This window comes from Pleurodeles waltl, chromosome 5, assembly GCF_031143425.1.
Source record: "Pleurodeles waltl isolate 20211129_DDA chromosome 5, aPleWal1.hap1.20221129, whole genome shotgun sequence".
Taxonomy (NCBI): domain Eukaryota; kingdom Metazoa; phylum Chordata; class Amphibia; order Caudata; family Salamandridae; genus Pleurodeles; species Pleurodeles waltl.
Window position 1 is genome coordinate 1,340,874,341 of NC_090444.1, and position 24,610 is coordinate 1,340,898,950.

Here is a 24,610-nt window from a genome sequence, read left to right on the forward strand (position 1 = left end):
GCCTTTTCATAGCGGTGATACTGCCATTAAAAGGCTGGCAGAGAACAAAGTTGTAATCAGCAGGACGGCGCTGAGTGCAACCTGCACCACCGCCAGCACATCAGAATTACTGATCCTGACAGGGACGGCAAGAGGTTGGCGAGTCTGACAGGCTCGTAATGTGGGACCGCCAGACTCCTAATCTGGCCCTTAGTCTTTAAAACAATTTCTTGAAACAGAATAACACAATAAAAATCCAAACTAGCAATTAAAATAAATCAAAATATAAAATGAAATAAAACTTAGCTCGTTCAACAATAAGATCTATGTATTCTAATACATTGTGGGGGTCATTCTGACCCTGGCGGTCCAAGACCGCCAGGGCCGGGGACCACGGAAGCACCGCCAACAGGCTGGCGGTGCTTCCCAGCCCATTCTGACTCCACGGTCAGAAAAGGGGATCCGGCGGTTTCCCGTCGGATTTCCCCTGCATGGGCTGAATCTCCGTGACGGCGCTGCAAGCAGCGCCGCCATGGAGATTCCGACCCCCTTCCCGCCATCCTGTTTCTGGCGGTTTTTACCGCCAGGAACAGGATGGCGGGAACGGGTGTCGTGGGGCCCCTGGGGGCCCCATAAAGATTTTCACTGTCTGCTTAGCAGACAGTGAAAATCGCGACGGGTGCAACTGCACCCGTCGCACCCCTGCCACTCCGCCGGCTCCATTCGGAGCCGGCTTCCTTGTTGCAGGGCCTTTCCCGCTGGGCTGGCGGCCGCTCTTTTGGCGGTCGCCCGCCAGCCCAGCGGGAAAGCCACCCGCCAGGGTCAGAATGACCCTCTGTGTGTATTAAAAGGCTAGCTCCACTTCAATTAATTAATTAATCTCAATTCGACTTTCAAAGAGTACTTACAGAAAATAAGAATCGCCCCATGGCACACATCGCATCTAAAAATCTAATTTCAAGCAATAATTCAAGTGCTTGTCCCCTGTTCCTGAAACCATATTTTAAAAAAATAGGCTTTAAAAAAATGTTCCGCTGGTTAAAAAACATAAACAATATACAAGGACATGCACTGAATTCCCTTTGACCTTAAGGCCACATTGACATTAAAACTAGGTTTAACCTGCACCTAAATCTCAAAAGACTTTGACGCATCTTAATATTTGGTAGTCTCTCCAGATAGGAAAGGGTCTCACTGTTCACCCAGGAACTTAGTAAGTGGGAGACTGATTGTTTCTTCCCCAAGTAGATGAGGTCCTCATCCCTTGAAACCTGCCTTAATGTTCTTTTCAACTCCACCTTTCTCACTCTCATCACATTGGTGCCCTCTACAACATTTATTTGTAATTCCCTGGCACATGCTGGGGTCCTTCCTGTGACTCCCTGGGCCCTGGATAGCTCGCTTTGCAAAATCTCCTTTTTACATAACAGGGATATTTTCAGTGTTTCCAGGCTATCAGTCATTATTATCCAAAATGTTATTATCTTCGCATGTGTTAAATGCATCCACTCCGGTAGGTTCGTTTCCACTCTAACTGCCTGCAACATGGAGGAGGATGGGAGGGAGAAAAACTTTTTTTGGCACCTTCCTTCTTCAAGGTCCCCACTCTTTTTACCCCCTATCCCGACCACCTCAGCCCCATACATGAAATGTATCATAGCTTAATACGCCATCAGCACTGGCCGGGGGGAGGGTCTCCCCATAGCCATTATCACATTTCTTTAGTCCCCCTACCGACAAAAGTGCCTCGGCTTGTGAAAAAGCAACATGATCCTTCCAACCTAAATTATGGGAGAAACATACCCCCGGGTATTTATTTGTATTTATATTTATTGACTCTCTCTAGTTTAACTTTATTTATTACCAAACTCATACTTTTCCTATGTTTGCCTATTTGAAGCACTTCAGTCTTTTCCATATTTATTTTACATTTTTTCTTCTTGTAGTATTCCCTAAATGTATCTCATTTTCTTTGAAGCCAACTCCTGTCAAATCGAAGATCACTAATTTGTCCGCCTACAAGAGACAGCTAATATGTGTATTATTGATTTTTGTGCTAAATGTATTTGGTTGACTTAGGGCCTTAGGGAGATCAGCCAGAAACAAAGAGAACAAAATTGTACCAATACACACCCTTGCCTCAGGCCATTTCTTATATTAATTCTTCTAGAAAGGGAACTAGTTCCTGCAGAATTAAAAGCAAATCTTTAAAGATTTCATATTCCTTTAGCACTTCCCTCAACAATATGTTAAACTCCTGTTTCTTCCTAGTTTTTAAATTCTCTTTTTAAGCTAAGAAGGTGTAGCCCCCCTCTCCTCCCCCCAATTTGACTTCTTGATAGCCTTAGGTGTCTTTCCAGCTTCCGAATATTACTTTTTAATATTCTACATTCTTTATCAAACCAATTATTCTTGGCATGCCTCACATAATTATTTTTATTTTGTAAAGTGTTGCAGGCCGTACCTTCTATTATAAGACACTCAGCAACCTTTTTTTATTATTTCATCATACCGGGCTAGAGGATCTAAGGATACCTTCCCAAAAGCTTATCCTCCATAAATGTATTGCCAAGCGTTCAATATGCTTAAATGCTTCTCCGAAAGTCTTGTTCTCAAACGTTTTGAGCAGCCAACTTTGGACCCTCATCTGCCTAGGTGCAATATACACGTTAAGGCTTGTGCATAAGGGATAATGATCACTTCCCTCCAACGGAATTTCTCAATTAATTCAAAGGCCCAGAACGGTACGAACACATACTCAGTTGGATAGTTCTCATTACCCTACTTAAGTTTTTTCCTAGCAGGCATATCTGCGGGCACTCAAACATTTAGACTCACCAAGCCATTTAATAAGAGAAAATCTAACAAAGCAATATCTTTCCCTGATGCCACATTTGATGGTGTACAAACACGTTGTATATTAAAAGCAGCTAGACAATACTTATTTTTTTCATCCACAATCTCAGAGAGCAGTTTGTGATTAAATTCCCCCATTGAAATGATCAGGTTGTGGGGCTATAGAACACCTAAATTAACCACATCTTTTTTAAACAGTTCAATATTTCCCTTGTAATCAGAAATACTACATTTAAAACACTGATACATTGCTTCCCCCTACATATGTTCACTAATTGCACACCACACTCTAATATCCAGTTGCACTGTGTTTTGACCTGCCATACACTTGAAGTGATGTTAGTAGGCACCAACATGAACAATACCCCCTAGTGCTGACCTGAGGCATTTTCTGCTGCCTTCAGCTAGACACCCAAAAAGCAATATATCTGTGGAGACTATCTGCACAGCGCTTTCTCCTGGAAACATAGAATAAAATCCTGCTTTATAATTTCTCTAACCACCTGCAGCCTCATTATATTGCTTAATCCATAGATGCTCCAGGAAGGCAAACTGATGCTGGGCAGAGAAACCCGCTCGTAATCCAAATTGGTTAAAATTGCCCATTCACCCACAGCCTCTTCCCTATGCAGGCAATCATACCTGTTCTGATAGAAGGGAATGCCCCCATATCTATAGCCTTCCTCTTGGGACAACAGAACTTGAATCCTGCCCACACTACTTTCCTTAATGTGTCTATAGGTGACAAAATCCTTCCATTTAACATGATGTAGGCCACCTTAACAATTCAGAAAGCCCAGTTTTGGGGTTACTGGCTGCTTCACTGCTATTTCCCCAGATCTTTTCTTTGCCATCTCTATTTTGCAGTAAGCCCACTTGTTTCAGGTCAGTTGTTAAGACTAAATATAACCTGGGGCAAAAGGAGACTATTTCTGGGAGCTGAGACCTATTTAAGGGGTTTAATGTCTTTGCTCTTTTCCACCGTCAACTTCCTGGGGCTGGTTTTAGATAGACCCTTAGATAGTTTATCGCCATCCTCTTGCCTTTTGGTCCAGGGGTTTTATTAGAACTTTGTTCCAATGCAGTGACAAATCTAACCTCATGAGTATGTTCCTTTTCTATACCCCCTAGGTTCCTCCCATATTTTACCCTCCTTACTGGTTACCTCCTTCAAACCCCTCTGACCCTCTTTATTCACTTCTTCCCCTCCTGACTTCTACCAGATGAACCTGATTGCGGGGACTGGGGAGGGGGACACTTTTTCCTTTGTTTATGTACATTTCTCTTGAAATTGACCTGGCGGGGGTATATTCTATTCCTTTGGCTGGGGTGCTCCCTATGCCCCCAACTTTACTGTCTTCTGGGCTACCCACTGCGGGTGAAGGCTGTCGCCTAGCACATTGGGCTTCCTTTTTCCCACCTCTAGCTATCCCCGCTGCACTCCTTTTTTTTTGTATGTTTATTCCTCCTTTGGTGCTCCAAGCCAAAGTAATTGCCAAAGCCATAATGGCTGCCCCTTCTTTTTATTAGCAGTGGGTATTTAGACACATAAACCAAAGGCAGCCCCTCTACAGTTAGGACCCGATCCGCGGATTTAGCAGACGCGCACTCCTCACGCCAGTCAACTACAACCACTCCCTGACCTGCTAGGTCAACCCTCACTGGTCTCACCATTTTGGTAATACAACCATTTATCTGTTTTAACTCCGCGGCAATAGACTTCAAATAGGCCGTATGTGACTTCAGCGTGTCTGAACTCACAACCATTGCTTAAAAAATGCCCTGCAAGTTTTTTTGCATTAAAACCATGACATCCAACATTGATGATCAGGAGCATGAACCAACAGCAAAGTCAGATGATATTGTGGGAGCGAGTCCTTAATTTCCTCAGTTTAAAGGACTTAGTGAAGACTCCCCAAAACACAATAAAGGCTAAGGCCTATGACTTTCTGGGCTTTTGGTAACGGTCCACTAACGACAGATTCCTTCGGATCCAGTATTTCTTGACTCCACAGCTCTGGGAATTCTTCTTGGAATCTTGCAGGCCGGTCCCCCTAAATTGCAAACAAGTTGACGAGGATAATCGTGGCTCTGCCTGAGCTATTCACTCCTCAGTGATGGTCTGGTATTTGGGTAGCTCTGTCCTGTTCAAATCTAGCAACAAAGGTGAAGGGCTTTGCAGATCAAAAGCTATATATTCCATTCCCTTTTTAGATGACACACCTCTAAAATGCTTCCCCACAAACCTCTCAATTGATTCCACCAGTGAAGAAGCCCCTTGAGGCCTGGCACTGTCCTCTGTTATATCCACGAGCCCTGAGCAACCATCCAATGCACTTGCTTGTTCGACATCATTTTCAATGTTGCACTGGGGGAATTTGACTGAGCGCTCACTTTCCTCTCCTTTCTTGTTCCTTGAATCCTTGAGGCCTTACTGGGAACGTTTGGTATAGATGTTTGTAAAGCTATCTGTATTTAACCACCAATTCCATCTTGACCACTTACTCCATTTTGTGCTTAACTTAGCTTCAAATACCGTCACATCGGTGGCGCAATTATTTTTCCATGCTGAGCTTTTTTTCTACATTGAACGTGTTTTCGCTCCTCTGACCAGAGAAGGGAACATATCATGGGGGATGCAACGATGATAAGAGTGTACAAGGATGAGAATGTTTATAGCAGAGAAGGGTATGTCTCATGTGGAAATGCACATTGGGATCTTGCCGATTCTTTTGTGTGTTTTTCAACACAGGCAAAGTACAGCCAGCATTTGAATTTCACAACTTACTCGAAGGGAGGGGGAAGGTTACCAGAACCTTCCTGTTGGGTTTGTTTAAGGTATATAAGATGGAGAAGCTTGGCACAGAGGCAGAAGGAGCTCATTGTGAGGGTGGATGCACTGCTCATGAGTCCCATTGGGGAATATTTCTCCTGTCCCAGCTGTCCAGGGTTCCACATCTCGATGTTGGCAAGGACAAGGGTGATGTTGGATTTGATCCCCATGGTGATGCATTTTTATTTCTTAACTATATAGCTTTGCTGTGTGCCTGCATAAATATATATATATATATATATATATATATATATATATATATATATATATATATATATATATATATATATATTCACTGCATACATATTTATTGTTGCTATATTGCAATTTTTTCTGCTTATTTTATTTCTGTGATTATTTTAGTATCTGTACGTGTTTTGCTGCATTCAAGTTAAATGCTCACGTTAATATTTTTGAATACTCGTGTTTGAGACCTGGGAAGTGTCTTAAAAAATTCATTTCTCAGATGAAAAGTGCTGCATTCTTTTCATTCTTTAGTCTCATTCCCGCTTGGTCTGACGCTAAGCAGAACAGTGTTGCTTATTACTCCTACAATACCAAAGATAGTAGAAGAAAAAGTTAAACGCTTACCTGACCGCCACCACCACAGAAAGGCCACAGCGTAGACTTTTAACACCCATTCCTTCTCAATATTACTGGAGATAAAATGCTCACTCGCTTAGTACACCAGTTGAGCTTTTATGGAGTTTTCAGTCCTTTCCACTGATCTCACAGCAGAGTGCCACTAACTTCCATGGTGGAAAGGGTCCAATGGGTACTCCCAGCTCCACCCTCATGGCTGGAAGAGGCAAACAGAAGCAATGGGGGCAGATGCCACAAAGAGCAACCAGCAATGCCTGAGAGACAGCAACCAGCGATACCCAGGAGGCACCAGTCGCACTGCTACATGCCATGAACTGCCTCAGCTCCCTGGGGCAGGCCGGCGCATTCATGACACCTCCCCCTGTGCTCACCCAATCGCGATTATGGGCAGCAACTCCTCTGACTGGAGGCCTTCACCAGATTTCCGCTCCAGAAGCACAAATACCGTCATTTTCGACCTCCGCCCTCACAACAGTAAGAATTTAAACAGTGCTGCTGTGCAGTCCTTGCTGTGGTGCATCATGACTTTGAAACTCCTAGCCACCTGGCGTCCAGGTGTTCTGCCGTTTCTGGGACGGGCAGGAGCATGGTCACAACTCTAGATTACAAGAAGATATTTATATTCTCCAGCTGGGATAAGTGGTCTCTTAGCACAAAAGAACTACTTTCTATAGCTGAAAAGGTTACTGTGTATTGTTGCATTGAAAATTAAACATTATGCATTTTGTTGAATCAAGCTTTCTTCTTGTTCTTGAATATTCCTTCTCTGCAAATGCAAAGCTCATTTACGACTATGGAATCTATGCTACTCTTGCTATGCTAGATTATTTCTGTTCTTTCTTGTAGGTTCCCTCCAGCCCCAGACAGTTTGTGAGTCTACAGGAGTGCCATGCTTTGTCCAGTGCCTGCTTTCAGGAGGGTGCACACTAAATGCACTCCCTGGTTGGGAACCAGTGGTATTTTGCTCATTACTAGATGTAAGGTGATTGGCAGTTGTTGGTTGTGATTCCAGTCTCTGGCCTTTTTGCTTGCATCTTTGTAGGAAAGAGGGAGTACTAGCCTTTCCCATGTGAACATCTCAAACGTCACTCATAACTGTGTTCTTTTTTTTGTCCTCACTGTGTGCTTGGTGACGCATATGATATTTATGGCATATTTCATCAGACAAAAGATGTGCAAAATGCTTGCATATAGTCTAAACCATTTGCAGTCACCCTGGGTAGCCGTCTGTGCCACCTTACACATAGGCCTGCTTCACATTTTATCCCCAACTGCCTGCCAGTTCGGGATATACTGTTGGCAGGAGCAGTTGGGCCAGTACTGATTTCAAAAGGTGTGCTTCTGTCCAGAGTAGCACAGTGAGTGAAAAATAGTGGGCTGAAGTGATGCCCAAAGCGATTGCCATGAGGTTAGACTATTTGTAAGCATTTGCCCCATCACCATTTGGGTGTTTGATGTAACACCCTAAGTGGCCAAGGGTATGCTCAGACCTTGGTCCCTTGCTGCCTGTACCATTGTTTCCAAGATAAATCTCACTGACGAGGCCAAACCTAGTCTGTTCTGGAGGGATCTTAACTGGATGTTTGGGTAGACTGTTCCTATGAGAAGCAGGGGCAGGTCCTCCTTTTCATAAGATGGGTCTCTGTGTAGAGTGGCACAGTGGGTGAAAAATTATTGATTGTAACGCTACCCATAACGATTCCTAGTTGTTTAAACTATTAATGAACATTTCTTCCAACATGTTTTGTGTGTTTATGACTTGTTTCGTATGTCTTTGTTACATAGGGACCATATCCATATCCATAGTGAATGGTGTTGGATGAGGACACAACCTGGTAGTCCTTCCCTAGGTTGTTCTGTTTTTCTAGTGGTTTGGAGGACCTGCCTGTGCAATATCACAAAAATGTTGCTGGAAAGCTGAGAGGTTGTCTGGTACTTTAGAGAAATCCGCAAGTTGCACTCTGACAGCTATTTCTGGCTTTCACATTGAGTGAGCGCCTCTTCCCCCACTTCCTTTTGTTGTTCTTGATGTCCCTTATCAAACTGGGTACCTTCGTTTGAAAGCGTCTGTTTTCAGTGAATGAGGAATACATATTGCAAAGACAGTTAGGGCAAGTGCCTCACCCTCTACCATCTTGAAACGTCGAAGAAGATATATGTGTTCGGAATGGCAGAGAACTCACAAAAATATGCACTTGTTCATTCTGGGTTTATGCTAGAGTGCTAGAGTCTCAAAGATGATAAATATTAGCACAATACAAACCATAATCTTTGCTTCTGTGAATCTCTCTGCACCATTCCAGAGAGGTATCTTCCAGGACCAAGCTCTGCTGGTTGCTGGTGCCTTCCAAACTAAGACTAGGCCAAGGTTCTGAAGGATACCCATTGCTTTCCCCCTTTCACACCCAACCCACCCACAGATGAACAAGCTATAATGTGTGGCATGAGGACAATGAGCAATATCTATCTGACTGAAGGTCATCCTGAGTTGTTGAGCTTATAATAAGCACACCTTACAACTCTACAGTTAAGGTAGGTGTGTAGCCATTGGTCAAGGAACAATGCCCTTGCTTCATTACTCATCTGTCCAGTTCAATCCTTAGAGGAGGCCATGTCTGACCATTTTTAGTGCCAGAGCAACACTGAGGTTTGATCGTGTCATGTCAGGCCATCCAGTAGTGACCAAAGTACTCCAACCAGTCATCATGTGTTTGGATACTTTGAATGGTGTCTTTAGTCCTTATTGTGTTTAGCAGTGGCAGTATGCTAGATCATAATTGAGTTTCACCATTTCCAGTTAGTGAGCCTGTGGAGTTTCCCCATTTCCAATTAGGGAGCCTGTGAATTCAGTCACTGCCATTAGTCCATTCAGTGCCATCGCCACCAAAAAATCATGGCCACAATTGGCCAGTTCCAAGGAATGTATTGCTTAGGTTTGGTACTACAAGTAGAAACATTTATGGATGCTAGTTTAATTCGAGTCAAGGTGACACCCTAGCTAGCTTATCCCCCTTGAATACCCTACTTACCTACTAACAGGACATTCAATTGGTACGTTGACGCTCTGAAACATTGTTTAGAACTTAGATGGAACCCTTGTTCTGGTGTTGGTGTTTGGGATATTGGTATTGTTTCTGTTGAAGCCTCCCCCACTGGGTCTTAAACCCACTGAGTTGTCCACCGTGCAACCAAGACCACTAAGAAACATTGGGAAATGGCTGATATATCATAACCAGTTTGGTACAGTATTTTATTCTATTCTCCACTTCTGCACCTTCCAATTGCAGTTTGTAAAAAAGGCCAATAAAACAAGTGATTTTGAAGTCTACTATATTACTAGAACAGTTTCTGATAGACTAAAATAGGCAGTAGTGCCTTATTTAATTTTAGTGTAGCATTTTGCAACTTAAGTGGTAAACTAGTGATTGGAGGTCATGTGTCAGCCCCAGAGGTTGTTGGGACCTTTTGTTTTTGTTCTGCATCCTTATTTTAACTGCCCCACCTTTTACGTGCATAAATAATGGCCTATTTATTACTTTGAGTGTCATTACTTGTGTCACACAAGACCTGATTTTCAAGCCCTCTGCCGACATTTGGAGTAAGCCTTCTTTGCCTTATCTCTACTCTTGGCGAGGCAAATGTACAAACTGACCATTTTGGTTACCCAGTGGGGAGACAACAGCAATATGAGGCCTCGAGAAACCATTAGTAGACAGTTTAGTAGACAGCAGTGCATACCCCGGACCCCTTCCCCGCTCCCTGGTGCAAAAAGGTTTCCTACCCTCCTCATGGTCTGGAAGTATCTGGACATGATAACTGCAAATTTCAGGCGGAGTGTAAATATGTGGTGCACTAATTCCTTGGTATATATACACACCACGCTCTACCTATTTAAAAATTTGTACTTTTTGCAGGTTCCCTTCATTTTGTCACCATGGACACTAGTAGCCTGATTTGCAAAGCTAACTGCATGAGCAACTTTATAGCATTTTATAATAGTATGAAAACAGATTTGAAGTTCACGAAAAGTTATTTTGCACTCAAAGGAAGATTTCTTCATTCAAAAAATGTTTTTTTGACTAAAACCGTTCCCAAGGACCAGCGACTGTGGGACCAGTCCGGAAGACTTGGGGAGTTTTTGAATCAAGAAAGCAACATTATTGGCATTTTTTAAGAAATTGGCACTTGAAGAAATTTAGGCCCTCATTACAACATTGGCGGTAAATCCTGCTTACCGCCGTGCAGAAGACCGCCAACACACCGCCGAGGCAGCGGAATCCCGCCACAGCCATTACGACCCACAGCTCAGAATCCGCCAAAATTCAGACACCCACACAAGTCCGCCACACCAAAGGTCAGTGATAACTGGCGATAACAAAACCTCCACTGTCATGCCAACAGGAATACGCCCACGCTATCACGACCCACGAATCCACGCGGCGGTCTTTCAACCGCGGTATTCCAGTGGCGGTACACACCGCCGCGCTCAAAATACACACACTTTTACAAAACACTACCACATTGGGCAATTCCAAATACACATACCTGATACACATACACACACCACTCCCACAAACCCAATACAATATAAAACACACACCCACATTACCCACAAACCCTTACAACAAACAATTTGGAAGAAGCATAGAGACAGCAAAGCAAAGACCACACCAGCATACAGAGGCACACAACACCATCACACGTACACATCCGTGCACAAAACACCACACACCCCTAAACATCACCCCACACATCACCCACACCACCCCATGGTACCGCAAAGACACCCCACGTTCTCTGAGGAGGAGCTCAGGGTCATGGTGGAGGAAATCATCCAGGTAGAGCCACAGCTATTCGGATCACAGGTGCAGTACACCTCCATAGTTAGGAAGATGGAGTTATGGCACAGAATCGTGGACAGGGTCAACGCAGTGGGACAGCACCCAAGAACACGGGATGATATCAGGGAGCGGTGGAACGACCTACGGGGGAAGGTGCGTTCCGTGGTTTCAAGACACCACATTGCGGTTCAGGGGACTGGCGGCGGACCCCCACCTCCGCCCCCACAACTAACAACATGGGAGGAGCAGGTCTTGGCTATACTGCATCCTGAGGGCCTTGCAGGAGTAGCTGGAGGAATGGACTTTGGTAAGTCAAATCTTTAACTACTTCATCTCCCAACCTACCTGCATGCTATCACATGCCCCCACCCTCGCCCTCACCCCCCATCACTCCAACTCCTCACATATGTCCCACTATCACAAACCACACATCCCATCACCAAGCCCTGCATGCAACAACAAAGCATGGACACCCATCACCAATGCATGTCCACTACAGATATCCACACAGACCCCTAAACAATTATCACACAAGGTCCTACACAAGAATATAAGCACTGGCGTACAGGGTCACCCACCCATTGCACGCCATGGCACACACAGATGCAATAATCATGCCTTTATACCCACCCCTGCAGGACCCCTACCCAATGTCACCGGACAGGAGGTTCCAGACATGTCCACTCCCCCCACAGAAGAGGCCCACAGTGATGACAGCAGCTCTGTCCAACTGGATCTTGATGACCAGCCCGGCCCATCTGGGACCTCGGGAAAGTCGGTTCCCCTGACACAGTCACAGGCCACCACAGAGCCTCCCGACTCAGGAAACACCAGCACAGCACCCACCCAGCGGGCCCATACCTCTGTCCCCAGGACACGTCAAGCAGCAGTGTGTCCACCATTACAGGGAACCCAGGCTAACCCACCACCCCAAGAACAGCAGGGACCTGGGGGCAGTGGCAGTGGGCACATGGTTCAGGGGACAGAGGCCCAGGACAACCGGGGAACTGGGAGGTCTGCTGTGCGACAGGGTGAGGACAGGCCCCGGGAACCCACTCTCCACGAGGTCCTCTCCAACATGATGGGAGCGTACCATCATTCCCAGGAGACGATGGCAACGGTACTGGCCAAGTTTCAGGAGACCCAGCGGCTGCAGGAGTAACAGTATTTGGGGTTCAGGGAGGAACTCAAGTCCATCAGTACCACCCTGGGTACCATTGTAGGGGTGCTGAAGGACCTTGTGAACACCAGGAGGGACACTGTGGCACAATAAGGGGCCCCTGACACTAGCCTGGACGATGAACTGCCCACCACCTCCGCTGGCGCTAGTGGACAGGAGGCAGCGCCACAGGACCACGACACCAGCACCCCACCCCCTGCAGATGGAGAACCACACCACAAGCGGTCCCTGAGATCCAGGACAAAGACAGAGAACAATGCCAAGACCCCCGCCAAGAAATGAGACCACCCTGAATGTAATCCTTCTGTCCCACTTTGTCACCCTGTCCATCCTTAAACTGCCCTAGCTCCACTTCCTATGCCCCTTTGGACAATGCACCTGTGAGACAAATAGACTGGACTCTGCCATGGACATTCCTCCACCATCACCCCTAACCATTTTAAAACCCCATCCACAATTTAGCACTTAAATAAACACCCTTGAATCACAAAACAAGCTGGATCAGTTTGTGCTTCCACAAATGTGTATTTGCAATAACTGAGGGAAATAGCAATGTCCATTGTAATGTCAACATACCAATGTCACACAGCTCTAGTCCATGAGGTAACATAGCAGAGTTCACACAGTGGGACCCACATCTGTGAAATCGAAGGGGAAAGTGACAAATTAGGCTCCATACACTGGGTGAAAGTGACAGACAGATGATAGGTCGAACAGTTTTATCAGATGTAGGAGGCAGTGATGTCTTCTTACCTGTGTCTCACTGGAAGTATTGTTGGATCACAGTGTTTCTGTTGTCTATGTCCTCTTCTTCTGCCTCCTCTTCTTCTGTCTCCTCTTCTTCACTGTCCACAGGCTCCACAGCTGCCACAAGACCTCCTTCTGGACCATCCTCCTGCAGAAAAGGCACCTGTTATCGCAAAGCCAAGTTGTGCAGCATACAGCAGGCCACGATGATCTGGCACACCTTCTGTGGTGAGTAGTATAGGGAACCACCTGTCATATGGAGGCACCGGAACCTGGCTTTCAGGAGGCCGAAGGTCCTCTCTATAACCCTCCTAGTTCGCCCATGTGCCTCATTGTAGCGTTCCTCTGCCCTTGTCCTGGGATTCCTCACTGGGGTCAGTAGCCATGACAGGTTGGGGTAGCCAGAGTCACCTGCAAATGTCGAGGGACAACTGTTAGACACACACTAACCCTTAGGGACAACCCCAGACAACTATTCACACTGTATGGGGTCCTTTTCCTCACCTAATAGCCACACACGGTGACTCTGGAGTTGCCCCATCACATAAGGGATGCTGCTATTTCTCAGAATGTAGGCGTCATGCACTGAGCCAGGAAACTTGGCGTTCACATGGGAGATGTACTGGTCTGCCAAACACACCATCTGCACATTCATTGAATGGTAGCTCTTCCGATTTTTGTACACCTGTTCACTCCTGCGGGGGGTACCAAGGCCACATGTCCCATCAGTAGCACCTATGATGTTGGGGATATGTCCCAGGGCAAAAAAGTCACCTTTCACTGTAGGCAAATCCTCCACCTGAGAGAAAACGATGTAGCTGCGCACATGTTTCAGCAGGGCAGGCAACACTCTGAACAACACGTTTGAGAACATAGGCTGGGACATCCCTGATGCTATGGCCACTGTAGTTTGAAAAGACCCACTTGCCAGGAAATGGAGTACTGACAGCACCTGCACTAGATGGGGGATTCCTGTGGGATGGCGGATCGCTGACATCAGGTCTGGCTCCAACTGGGCACACAGTTCCTGGATGGTGGCACGATCAAGTCTGTAGGTCACAATTACATGTTGCTCTTCCATTGTCGACAGGTCCACCAGCGTCTGTACACCGGAGGATGCCGCCATCTCCTCACCTGCCCCATCGGACATGTACTATGGATGAGAACAGCGATCAGAGGGTCAGCCAACACTGAGGTACTAAAAAAACAACTTTTTTGCACAAATTTGTCAATCCACTATGTGCCTGTCTTAGTGTGTATGCAAGGCCTAGATATGTGTGAAGCATTTAAAATTAATGCCATGTGGCCCCCTGAAATGGCGGCTGCCTGACCTGTAATGTGGGACAAGGGGATATGAGGTAACTGCGCTGGCGTTGTACACCGTCGCAGTAGGCAGTTGAAGACCGTGGCGCAGTCCTGCATTGGTTAACATTGGACCCTCTGGGTCCCAGGATCCAATGACGATGTATGCCGGCGGTGACGGTACGCACCGCCGTGGACGTGACCGCCATTTTCTCTCTGTTCACTCCCTTGATACCTGATCTTCAACAGGAGAGGACCTACACCGCAAGTGCTGCTGTGACCTCAGTCTGGAAGCAACAATGGCTCATGTGTCTGGGGAAAGGGCCGCTGCCTTCACATCGGAGGAGTTGGAAAAACTAGTGGATGGGCTCCTCCCCAGTACACGCTACTCTACGGTCCTCCAGACAAACAGGTGAGTACACTGTGAGCATGCTGTATGGGAAATGCCTGTTTGGAGTGGTGTGGATGGGAGATAGTGGTGTGGATGAGGTGTGCATGATCCGACGGTGAGTGTATGTGCGTCAGGGCAAGGGTGGGTACGTGGGCCAATGACTGTGACGGTCCGGACGATTAATGTTGTACCTTTTCCCCTGTACTATTCCTGTAGGTCAGCGCCCACCAGAAGAAGGATATTTGGTGTACCATCAGCAAGGACTTCTGGGCCCTGGGGGTCCACCACAGACGGAGCAACCACTGCCGGAAAAGATGGGAGGACATTCACAGCTGGAGCAAGAAGACGGCAGAGGCCCAGCTGGGGATGGCCTCCCAACGTGGGAGGGGTGCCCGTCGCACCATGACCTCCCTGATGTTCCGGATCCTGGCGGTGGCGTATCCGGAGTTGGATGGGCGCTTGAGGGCATCACAGCAGCCACAAGGGGGTGAGTACAGTCACATCCATCTGACTCTGCGCGCATTGGAGGTGTCTGGGTGGGGGAAGTGGGCTGTGGGTTCCCCTAGGCTAGGGCGAGCTTTGTAGGCAAGGACCCTTTGTGAGGCAGGCTAAGTGGTACCCCAACCCCACCAGTAGTAAGAGCCATCTACACCTAGTCAGGCTCCTGGGACTTCCATGTGTTCAGAAATGGGGCATAGGCCATGTACCCCATGTCCCTGTGAGGAATTAGGGAACTCTAAGTGCATGGCGTAGTGCAGAGCTGTGCCACCGGAGCAGGAGGGAGCTGCATCCCACATGGCCCGGGAGGGCGAGACTACGGAGTCAGAATTCACCAATGGGAGGGAGGGCGAGGGGAGCTCCACGGCGGGGACTGGAGCAGAGACCAGCGACACGACTCCTCCTCTGATGGGAGCTCCCTTGCCAGCACCGTCCTCCCAGCAGCACCTCAGCATGTGCCCCGTGGCTGCTCACCCAGGAGGTTGGCCATCTCCTTCACCCCAGTCACCTCGGGCCCTGCCCCAGTCAGCCCTGCTGCCCTCACTGTTGGGCAGTCTACCATTCTCAATGCCATCCAGGGTGTAGAGAGGCAGTTGCAACAGACAAATGCACACCTGGAGGGCATTCATTCTGGTCAGGCAGCCCAATGGCGAGCATTTTAGACTCTGACCTCAGCACTGATGGCAGCCATTGTCCCTGTGTCCAACCTCCCCCCTCCAACTTCCTCCACCCAGACTCAATCCCCAGTACCTCAGCCTATCCCAAGCACGCCATCAGACCAGCATGCACACACCTCAACACACAAGGGTAGCTCTGGCAAACATAAGCAGCACACATCCCACAGGCACTCACACAAGCATCATACCCATGCACACATACCAACATCCACTGCCTCCACTGTGTCCCTCTCCTCCACGTCTCCCTCCTCCCTCCCTGTTACGTCTCCACTCACAACTGCATGCACTACATTCTCAGCCACTACCTCCATCACCAGCACGCCCATCACTGCACAACGGTCACGTGCAATCACCACCCCCACTACCATTCACACATCCCCTGTGTCCTCTACCAGTGTGTCTGTGAGCCCTCCTCCCAAATTACACAAACGCAGTCACACACCCACCCAACAGCCGTCCACCTCACGACAGCCTCCAGCCCATGCACCTTCACCCAAAGTCAGCAAACGAACACCTCCTACAATCACTACCTCTTCCTCCACTCCCAAACCCCCTCCATCTACCCGTCCCAGTGTGTCTAAAAATCTTTTCCTGTCAAACCTTGACCTCTTCCCTTCACCTCCCCCACCCCTTCTGTCCCCTAGGGCCCGCCTTTCCAGGTCCCAACCCATCACCTCAGCCACCACATCACCGGGCACAGTGGTGCCATCAGTAACCGGCTTCTGGAGTGCGCCAAGCAACAGGGCTGCCAGTGTCCCAAGGAGCGAGGCCAAGGACATTCCCCCACCTCCAAAACAGAAGAAGTTGCTCACATCCCGGAGGGAGAAGGCCAAAACACCTGCCACCAAGGGCTCAGCCAAGACAACAGTTGGGAGTGGCAAGACAGCTGCACCACTATCCAAGGTGGGGAAGGGCCTGAAAAAGAAAGGCAAGTCAACGTCGCCGCCAACCTGCACAGCGGACCAGACCGGCACTGCCACATGCACCGCCTCCATGGGCACCGCCGCCAGCACCCAAGATACTGAGCCCTTCACCAGCACTGCAGACACTGTGCCCTCCAGCAGCACCGTGGTCAGTGATGCCGCCACCAGCACCGCCACTCTTTACACCGCCGCCAGCACCAAGATCAGTGAGGCCGCCACTTGCACCGCCGCTCATGACACCGCCACCAGCACTGAGGTCAGTGAGCCCCCCACCAGCACCGCCTCTCATGACACCGCCGCCAGCACCAAGATCAGTGAGGCTGCCGCCAGCACCAAGGTCAGTGAGCCCCCCACCAGCACCGCCGCTCATGACACCGCCGCCAGCACCAAGATCAGTGAGGCCGCCGCCAGCACCGAGGTCAGTGAGCCGCCCACCAGCACCGCTGCCCAATGACCGCCGCAAGCACCGCCGCTACTGAGCCCACCGTCAGCACCGCCAGCGGCCAGACCACATCCTGAGCCGGTGGCACCACCGCAGACATGGCTTCCATCCCCAGTGGTCATTCGGACGAGGCTGGTGGTCAGTTCCAGGGGCCTGGGAAGCTTCCATGTTGGCCCACCGTCAGTGGAGTATCACATCCACTACCTCAGTCCTTGTCAGGATGAAGCACTCTGGGCACAAAGCCCCCTCCAGAATCATTGGAGAAAGGCATCCACTATCTCAGTCCTTGGCAGGATGAAGCACTCTGGGCACAAAGCCCCCTCCAGAACCAGTGGAGAGAGGCATCCACTACCTCAGTCCTTGGCAGGATGAAGCACTCTGGGCACAAAGCCCCCTCCAGAACCAGTGGAGTATCACATCCACTACCTCAGTCCTTGGCAGGATGAAGCACTCTGGGCACAAAGCCCCCTCCAGAACCAGTGGAGAAAGGCATCCACTACCTCAGTCCTTGGCAAGATGAAGCACTCTGGGCACAAAGCCCCCTCCAGAACCTGTGGAGAAAGGCATCCACTTGAGAGACTGTTGCTTTGCACTCCCCAGGATAAAGCAGTGGGCAACCTACTCACTGGAGAGACTTGAGAGACTGTGGCTTTGCACTCCCCAGGATACAGCAGTGGGCATGGAGCCCCCTCGTGGAGCTGGCGTCGTGCACTCATCCTACTGAGGTGCCCCTCTTCCCTTCCCCCTGAGGTGCCTGTTTTTTTTCGATCTGATGCCCCTGCAGTGTTCTCTCCGTTTCGATCGGGTATCTTGTGTGGGCCTCGCCCATGCATTTTGGGCCCAGTGGTCCAGGGACTATATTACTGCAGTACCTGGACTTGAAATCTTGGTGTACATAATTGTTTATAGTGTATATACATTTTGGCTACATAGATTTTACATGATTACAATCGTTGAACTCATTTCCTTTTGTCCTTGCTTTCTTCCAGGCGGGGTTGGGGGGTGTAAATGTAATGTTTCAGCATGTATTGGTGTGTGTGTTGGTGGGGGTGGGGGTGTTGCGTGTTGCGTGTGTCACTCTCTTTTCCCTCCCCCCTCCCCTGTGTCGTAGGTGCAGTACTCACCGTGGTCGTGGTCGTCGCCGCCGTCAGTCGTGCTCCTGGTAGAGGAGCAGGAAGACAATCGCAGGGAGTATATGGAGTTCAGGCTCCATGGCGTCCTGGTTCCTTGTGGGTTGTGTAGAGGTGAGTGTTTCCCCTTCCAAGTCCTGTTTCCGCCGTGTTTTTGTTCGCGTTGAATCCGCCCCGGAAAAGGTGTTGGATTGGCCTCTCATAGTAGTGTGGGCGGTACATTGTCTTCCGCCTGACCGTTGCCGGTGACCACCATGCTGTTTGTCTGTACCACTGTGGCGGTCAGAGTGTTAAAGTGGCTGTCTGTGTTGGCGTTTTCCGCTGTGGTCGTAAATCCCTTTTTTTTTTCCACCGGCCTGTTGGTGGTCTTACCGCTGCTTTAACACTGACCGCCAGGCTTGTAATGAGGGCCTTAATTTCTGGAGGATTGAAACAGTTTGTGCGACCTACCTGGAAAAACATGTCCTTGGTGGCATCATTCTTTTCGCTGCTAGGAGGTTGAGGCATGAAATAAGAAACTACAGGGAGACTGAGCAACAGATGTAGAGGATCTTGTGAAACTAATTTTAGGTTGTACCTTCCATCATTACCTCAATGAAGATCTTCAACTTCCAGAATAGTTTCTAAATCCAAAGCTAAACCTTTTAACTAGGATAAAACATTAACCTTTAGCCAGCATCAGGCCATCTTTAGTGTGCTTAACGTTTGCTTAATTCCTGATCCTTCTGTACATAACAGACTTACATTACGTTTTTAATTCCCTATTGTTTTAGTGGACATTGTTTGTAGTTATTGATGCCTCCAGATATTTGTTCATCTTTGTGGCATTTTATTTATCACATTTTTCTCTACTTATCTAACGTATCTTGGGATGCAATTTGGAAAGCTTGAGTATTTTACTGCTTAACTATTTAGTCCAGTTGTTAATGCATCACATGTACTTCTCAAAGGACATTTCTGCTCAAGCCAAGATATCAACAGTGAGCTAACGATTCATAATACAGACTAGTTAACTAACAATGCAAGGGGTGGTATGTTTACCCCCATTGGGAACTCTGTTACAATTTCTATTGGTGCTGATTTATTACTCTTAATTATTTCGTCGAAGGCTTGGAGTGTTTTTTAATCCTCCTGATGGTCCGAACGTGCTGAATTCTAATGAAACACAGGGAGTGTTGATTTTATCTGTCAGCCCTGCCAACACATATGGTATTACCATTTGTCTCACAGTAATATCTCTCTTCACACTGTCTCTTAACGAAGAGCCTGTGTCACACGGTGCAACAAAAGGCAAGCTAAAAACCTTTCCAAATATTGTTTCCAGCTGGTGTGAGGAGCTTCTGTATAGCTGATGTCATCATCAGTAGATTTGCAAACTCCACGGCAGGTATGTTTCAGCCTTTGAAGATCTTGTTTGTGTTTTGGGGGTAGTTGAGAAGGGGTCGCAGTCACTGTTCAGCATAATGCCCGGCCCCTCGCTATGACCTTACTGCTCCTCCTCTCCCACGGAGGGAAAATGTTTTTGAGGTTGGCTCGACTGTATCTATATTAAAATCTGTTGAATATAAGAACTCATGTTCGGAATAGTTTCACTAGCAATTACTTAGTTGGTATGAGAATGGGGCGCTGCTTTTCTGTAGTTCTGTCGATCAAATTTAGATTGAGGTTGTGATATACAGTTTCTGCCTTTTCTCCAGGACTCACATTCATGAGTGAGTGAGTCTCAAAAATACTTGTTGGGATTTCTATGTACCCTTTGATATACTTAATCTCTTTTATGGAATCATTAACACCTTGATGATAAAACCAGATAAAACATTCTGGTACCAATAACCTTCCCACCGAGTATCTGGTGTGTTTTTGTTCTCACTTTACACCTTGTAAAAATATGTGGAGTACTGTACGCAGAGAGTTTTGTCATGCTGTTTATCTAAGTTAGTACCCTATTTTTATATTCTGTGTAGAAAAAAAATGAAAGCTAGCGCATTTTGTACCCAACGTATGATAGGCACGAATGTTAAATATGTTAAAAATAATTTGAACCGTTAATACCTATAGTACTCTGAGCTAAACTATATCTGATAGCCTTAAAGTCTGCCTCCAATATTTGTGCAGAACACCAATGTAAAATCTGTCCATTTTCACCGATTGATGAACTGCTTTTCTATTTGTTATTAATTGCCTGTAGAGTTTGCCTGTCCGAGTATATTTGCAACATCATTTAACAGGCCCAAAGGGCATTTTGCATATTTATCCACCAATTTCGCTCGTAGAACTGTAGAACTCTGTCATATGGGCATAGCTGCACACTTTCCCCTCAATATCTCTTTGTGTATTCTGATACCAAGCTGTTGCCAGGTGTTAGATGTTAGAGTCAATGAAACATTTATTTTGCATATCTCTGATGTACATCCATTATAATGGGGAATGCATACATGCCAACAGATCCTATTCAAACGGAAGGCATCTAATTTTTAAAGCTAGAATTTGCTTTTTTGGCAGTCCCACGCCTGAAATTGCGGCTGCATCAATAGTCAAAGGGCAAAATAGTAGCCTTTTTTCAAAATCCCCCCCTTTCTTGTCCTAAAATGTTGACATGTATGGAAATACCATAGCTAATATGAGCCCCTACCTTTATTGATGTATGCTAAAACTCAGTTCTTTGTACTGATTGTACACATATTATTATTTTTTATTTTGCCAATTTGCCACTGTGACAACTGTCTGGCCGCTTTATTGCATACTTACTGATTTAGGCGGTAGGCTGCTGCTTTTTCAGCAGTCCTAGTGCCTACCAATCCACATCTATTCAGGAAGCCTTACCAGGCCTCTGCAATCCACTGCCCATTCTGTAGTGAAATAAATAAAAACGGTGACCTGGGAAGGCATCCAGTGGTTAAATGAAGAACCGTCTCTGGAGTGAAAGTAGAAGTGACTTCAATCACAGAAAGCATGGCGTTGAGGAGAGGGGCCCTGAATGGAGGAGAAGCTTAAGAGCGAAAGGTCAGTCTTTTATTCAGGCCCGTTTATAAAACACATTGGACAGTTTGAGCTAAAATCATCATGATTTTCAGTAAAGTGAATTGGGGTTAATCCTTGTGACATGCACTGTTTGTGTCAGGAACTTTGCTGAATGACCGGCTGTGCTGATTTTTGACCGTACAAACTTGAGCGCAATAAAATCTGGAACCACTTTAGGTCAAATGGGCTTTACCATTCATTTAAAATTTTTAATAAAACTTGTTTATGTAAACTATGTCATCAGACTATAGCGATTCTTAATTTGGGCCGGTGGCAAGTTACAGCAGTGCTTAATTTGAGCCGGTGGTTTTCGGTTCTTGGCACTGGCATTTAATGGTCGACATCGGCATTTATGACAGTCTATCACATAGTGGCGATGTTTTCTAATTTACAGATGAACACAGAAGGAGTTAGGTATTAATTCAGTATACATTAGAAAACGTACCACCCAAGCCATCCTTGTAGCTTTGGGGGACTAGGATGATCTCAAGAGTCACACTTATAACAGTGTGATAGTAGTTGTGTTGGGTTTGACACTGGCAGTTCTGGCAGAGGCTGTGGCTGGTGAAAGCTGCAGTGGCCTCCTGATGAGGGTCCTGGCACTTATTTCTTTACCAATTAAGCATTAGGTTACAGTAATTCCAAGCCTTTTTTTGCCAATAGGAATCGTATGGTCTTGTGATGTGGTTCAAAATGAAAAAGGGTTTCGGTACCCGTTGCAAGTACACCTCCCTCTCAGGAAGTACCTATACTCTTTTATCAAAATTGTATGCTATTGGTAAATTATATTTTAATTACCATTTTTTATTGCAAGCAGGTTGCTGCCCCATTTATGCAGTGGCATGCATTCATTTTTTCTATTTAGTTTTGGGTCTTATACTTGCAATAAAAGAACAAGTATTGGTGAAGGCAATATGTCTGGCTTGACATTTGAGTCACAACTATTTTTAAAAGGCCTGCTATAGTGATGATAAAACCAAACACAATTGCTTTCTTTAAGAATGCATCTTTAAGCTAAATATTTTAATGTGCGATTATGTGAGAGTTAATATAGCCCCTCATATATTGCTTTACCATGCAAGCGAACCAAAGGAGGCAGAATTATGCACCAAAAAGTCCTTATTATGCGGTGAGAGTGTTATGCTCATGTGGGGCAGAGCCAATTCCCAATCTGTGTGTTTCTTATAGAATTGGAAGCAGTAGACCATCAGGAAATCTGTGCTATGAAGCCAGATCTAAAAAGTAAATGTAACCTACTCTCCTTGACAAGCAGGTGCAAAGGTTATGCTTGTTGGAACTGTGGCCAGAGCAACTGTTTCTGGCCACTATCCTCAACATTACGAGTAGGATTAAATTGGCTCCTTCCTGATTGTCTATATGTAATTTATAGTGGTCAGCAAAAGTCATGTGATATTTCAGCTGATGGAACCATTGTTCTATCTAACAATTTAAAAAGCAGAAAAATGGTATCATTATTTGCTCACAGAATGTTGGCTATTATGTTATTGGACAGATGACATGACTGGTCATTTGATGGTGGCTAAAGGTAGATTGCATTTGTTCCTGGGAGTAGCTAGATTATGGTATGGAGCATTGCTCTGTTGTGTAGCCATTTTAGTTATAGTTCCATGCACGTTATTTTAGCACACAAGGCCTACCGCTGTGCACTTTAACCTAGATATATTTTATTCAGCTTCATTTATTATTTTAACAATAGTCACATTTGCGGTCTTGCTTTATTTCTCTCTATCTAGCTGTTCTTTGCCTAGGCCTGCACTGCGTTCTTAAACAAGACATTTCTTTCACTCTGCGCTTTTCTCAAGGTTGCAGTAAGATAGGTTGCCGGTAAACGTGGTAACGCTTTGTCTCTGGTATTCATAGAAACATACACATGTTTACGTAGGGACGTTTTCTCAGAATGTCAGCTGTTTTATTATAAAAACACTTCTCTGTACCATACACGTTAGAGTGAGATTTTAGCCAGATGACCACGACTGTATGCTGATTGCTGAACGCTTCGCTACAGCTGCTTATGCAGACTTCAGGCCTTTGCTCAGGTATGAGGATGGTTTCTTCCCAGGGGAACCTGAAGGGAAGAACTAGAGCTTAGCATGCGGTGCTCTAATATAGCCTAGGTAGGAATTAGTCTATTGACTCTAATGGTAGCATTATTTGTATGCTTTACTCTCCTTGTCTCAATTTTAATCCTGTCATGCTTTATCGTCCTGGTTATTGCAGTACATGCTTTATTATCTAAGATGCAGTTGCTTTATTAAAACCTTATTGAAACATATACCGCCTCTGCCTGTCCTTGTATACGTGAGACTAATGTAACTGAGAGAAATAGATGCAATCTGAGTGACCACGATTTCCCTGAGGAGTCAATTGTGTCATGCGCTCAGCTGCCCAGTCATCCCTGCTCTTGGGTAGAGATGAGGCACTGCTAGTTAGCCGGAACAAAAAACTTGGATTAGGCCGACAGGTGTCACCTGTAGTGGGTTAGACTCAGTCCCCCACACCGCAAGCAATTCTGCCGCTCAAATCCAGTAGTCTAATTAGAATAATGAGAGCCTACGCAGCAGCTCCAATTTGATTTCTTTTTTTGGCGTGTTCTTCTAGCATGGCAGAATTATTTAACATGAAAGTGGCGTTTGAGTTACTTTAGTGTAAAACGGAGGCAGCATGCCTCAGTCATTTATGCACACTGTAAAGCATGTTTGTAGCACATCAATGCCTTTACGTTTTTGGTTGAAGACTGACCCCTTGGTTTTCATTTGCAGGTTCACCGTTGGGTCAACTATGAATCTATGCTCAAAGAGTGTCTTATTGGCAGAATTGCAATGAAACCAGCAGCGATTGCCAAAGGTATTGTTTTACAAGCTGTTGATAAGTTGTATAAAACTGTGTTCATGTTAATTCGGATGTATTTTTAAAGACATACTATCAACACTTTAAGTCGATTGTGGTGATATTAGAGCACATTATAGGTCTATTCAGCTCACTCTATTTCATTTATCTTGTCCAATGAAGTCAGAAGGGCAGACGCTTTCTTTACAGTGGATGACAAATACGCTTCTACTCGCTACTATTGAACCTGGCCCTTTTTGTAGGGTTATACCCAAACTTTTTTCCTTCTTGCTCCTATTTTTTCTGACCTGTTTTTGTAGGCTTTAAGACTCTGGGCACT

At 46.3% G+C, this 24,610-nt stretch overlaps 1 protein-coding gene across 2 annotated transcripts in view; it reads left to right on the top strand.

The window, feature by feature from the left end:
• CYB5R4 (cytochrome b5 reductase 4) overlaps positions 1–24,610 on the top strand; it is a 1,010,997-nt gene that overhangs the window by 252,528 nt on the left and 733,859 nt on the right. For both annotated transcript variants that reach the window (XM_069235594.1, XM_069235593.1), the window contains exon 4: positions 24,204–24,288. In XM_069235594.1, the coding sequence (XP_069091695.1) occupies positions 24,204–24,288 (85 nt within the window). The remainder of the gene's footprint in view (positions 1–24,203; positions 24,289–24,610) is intronic.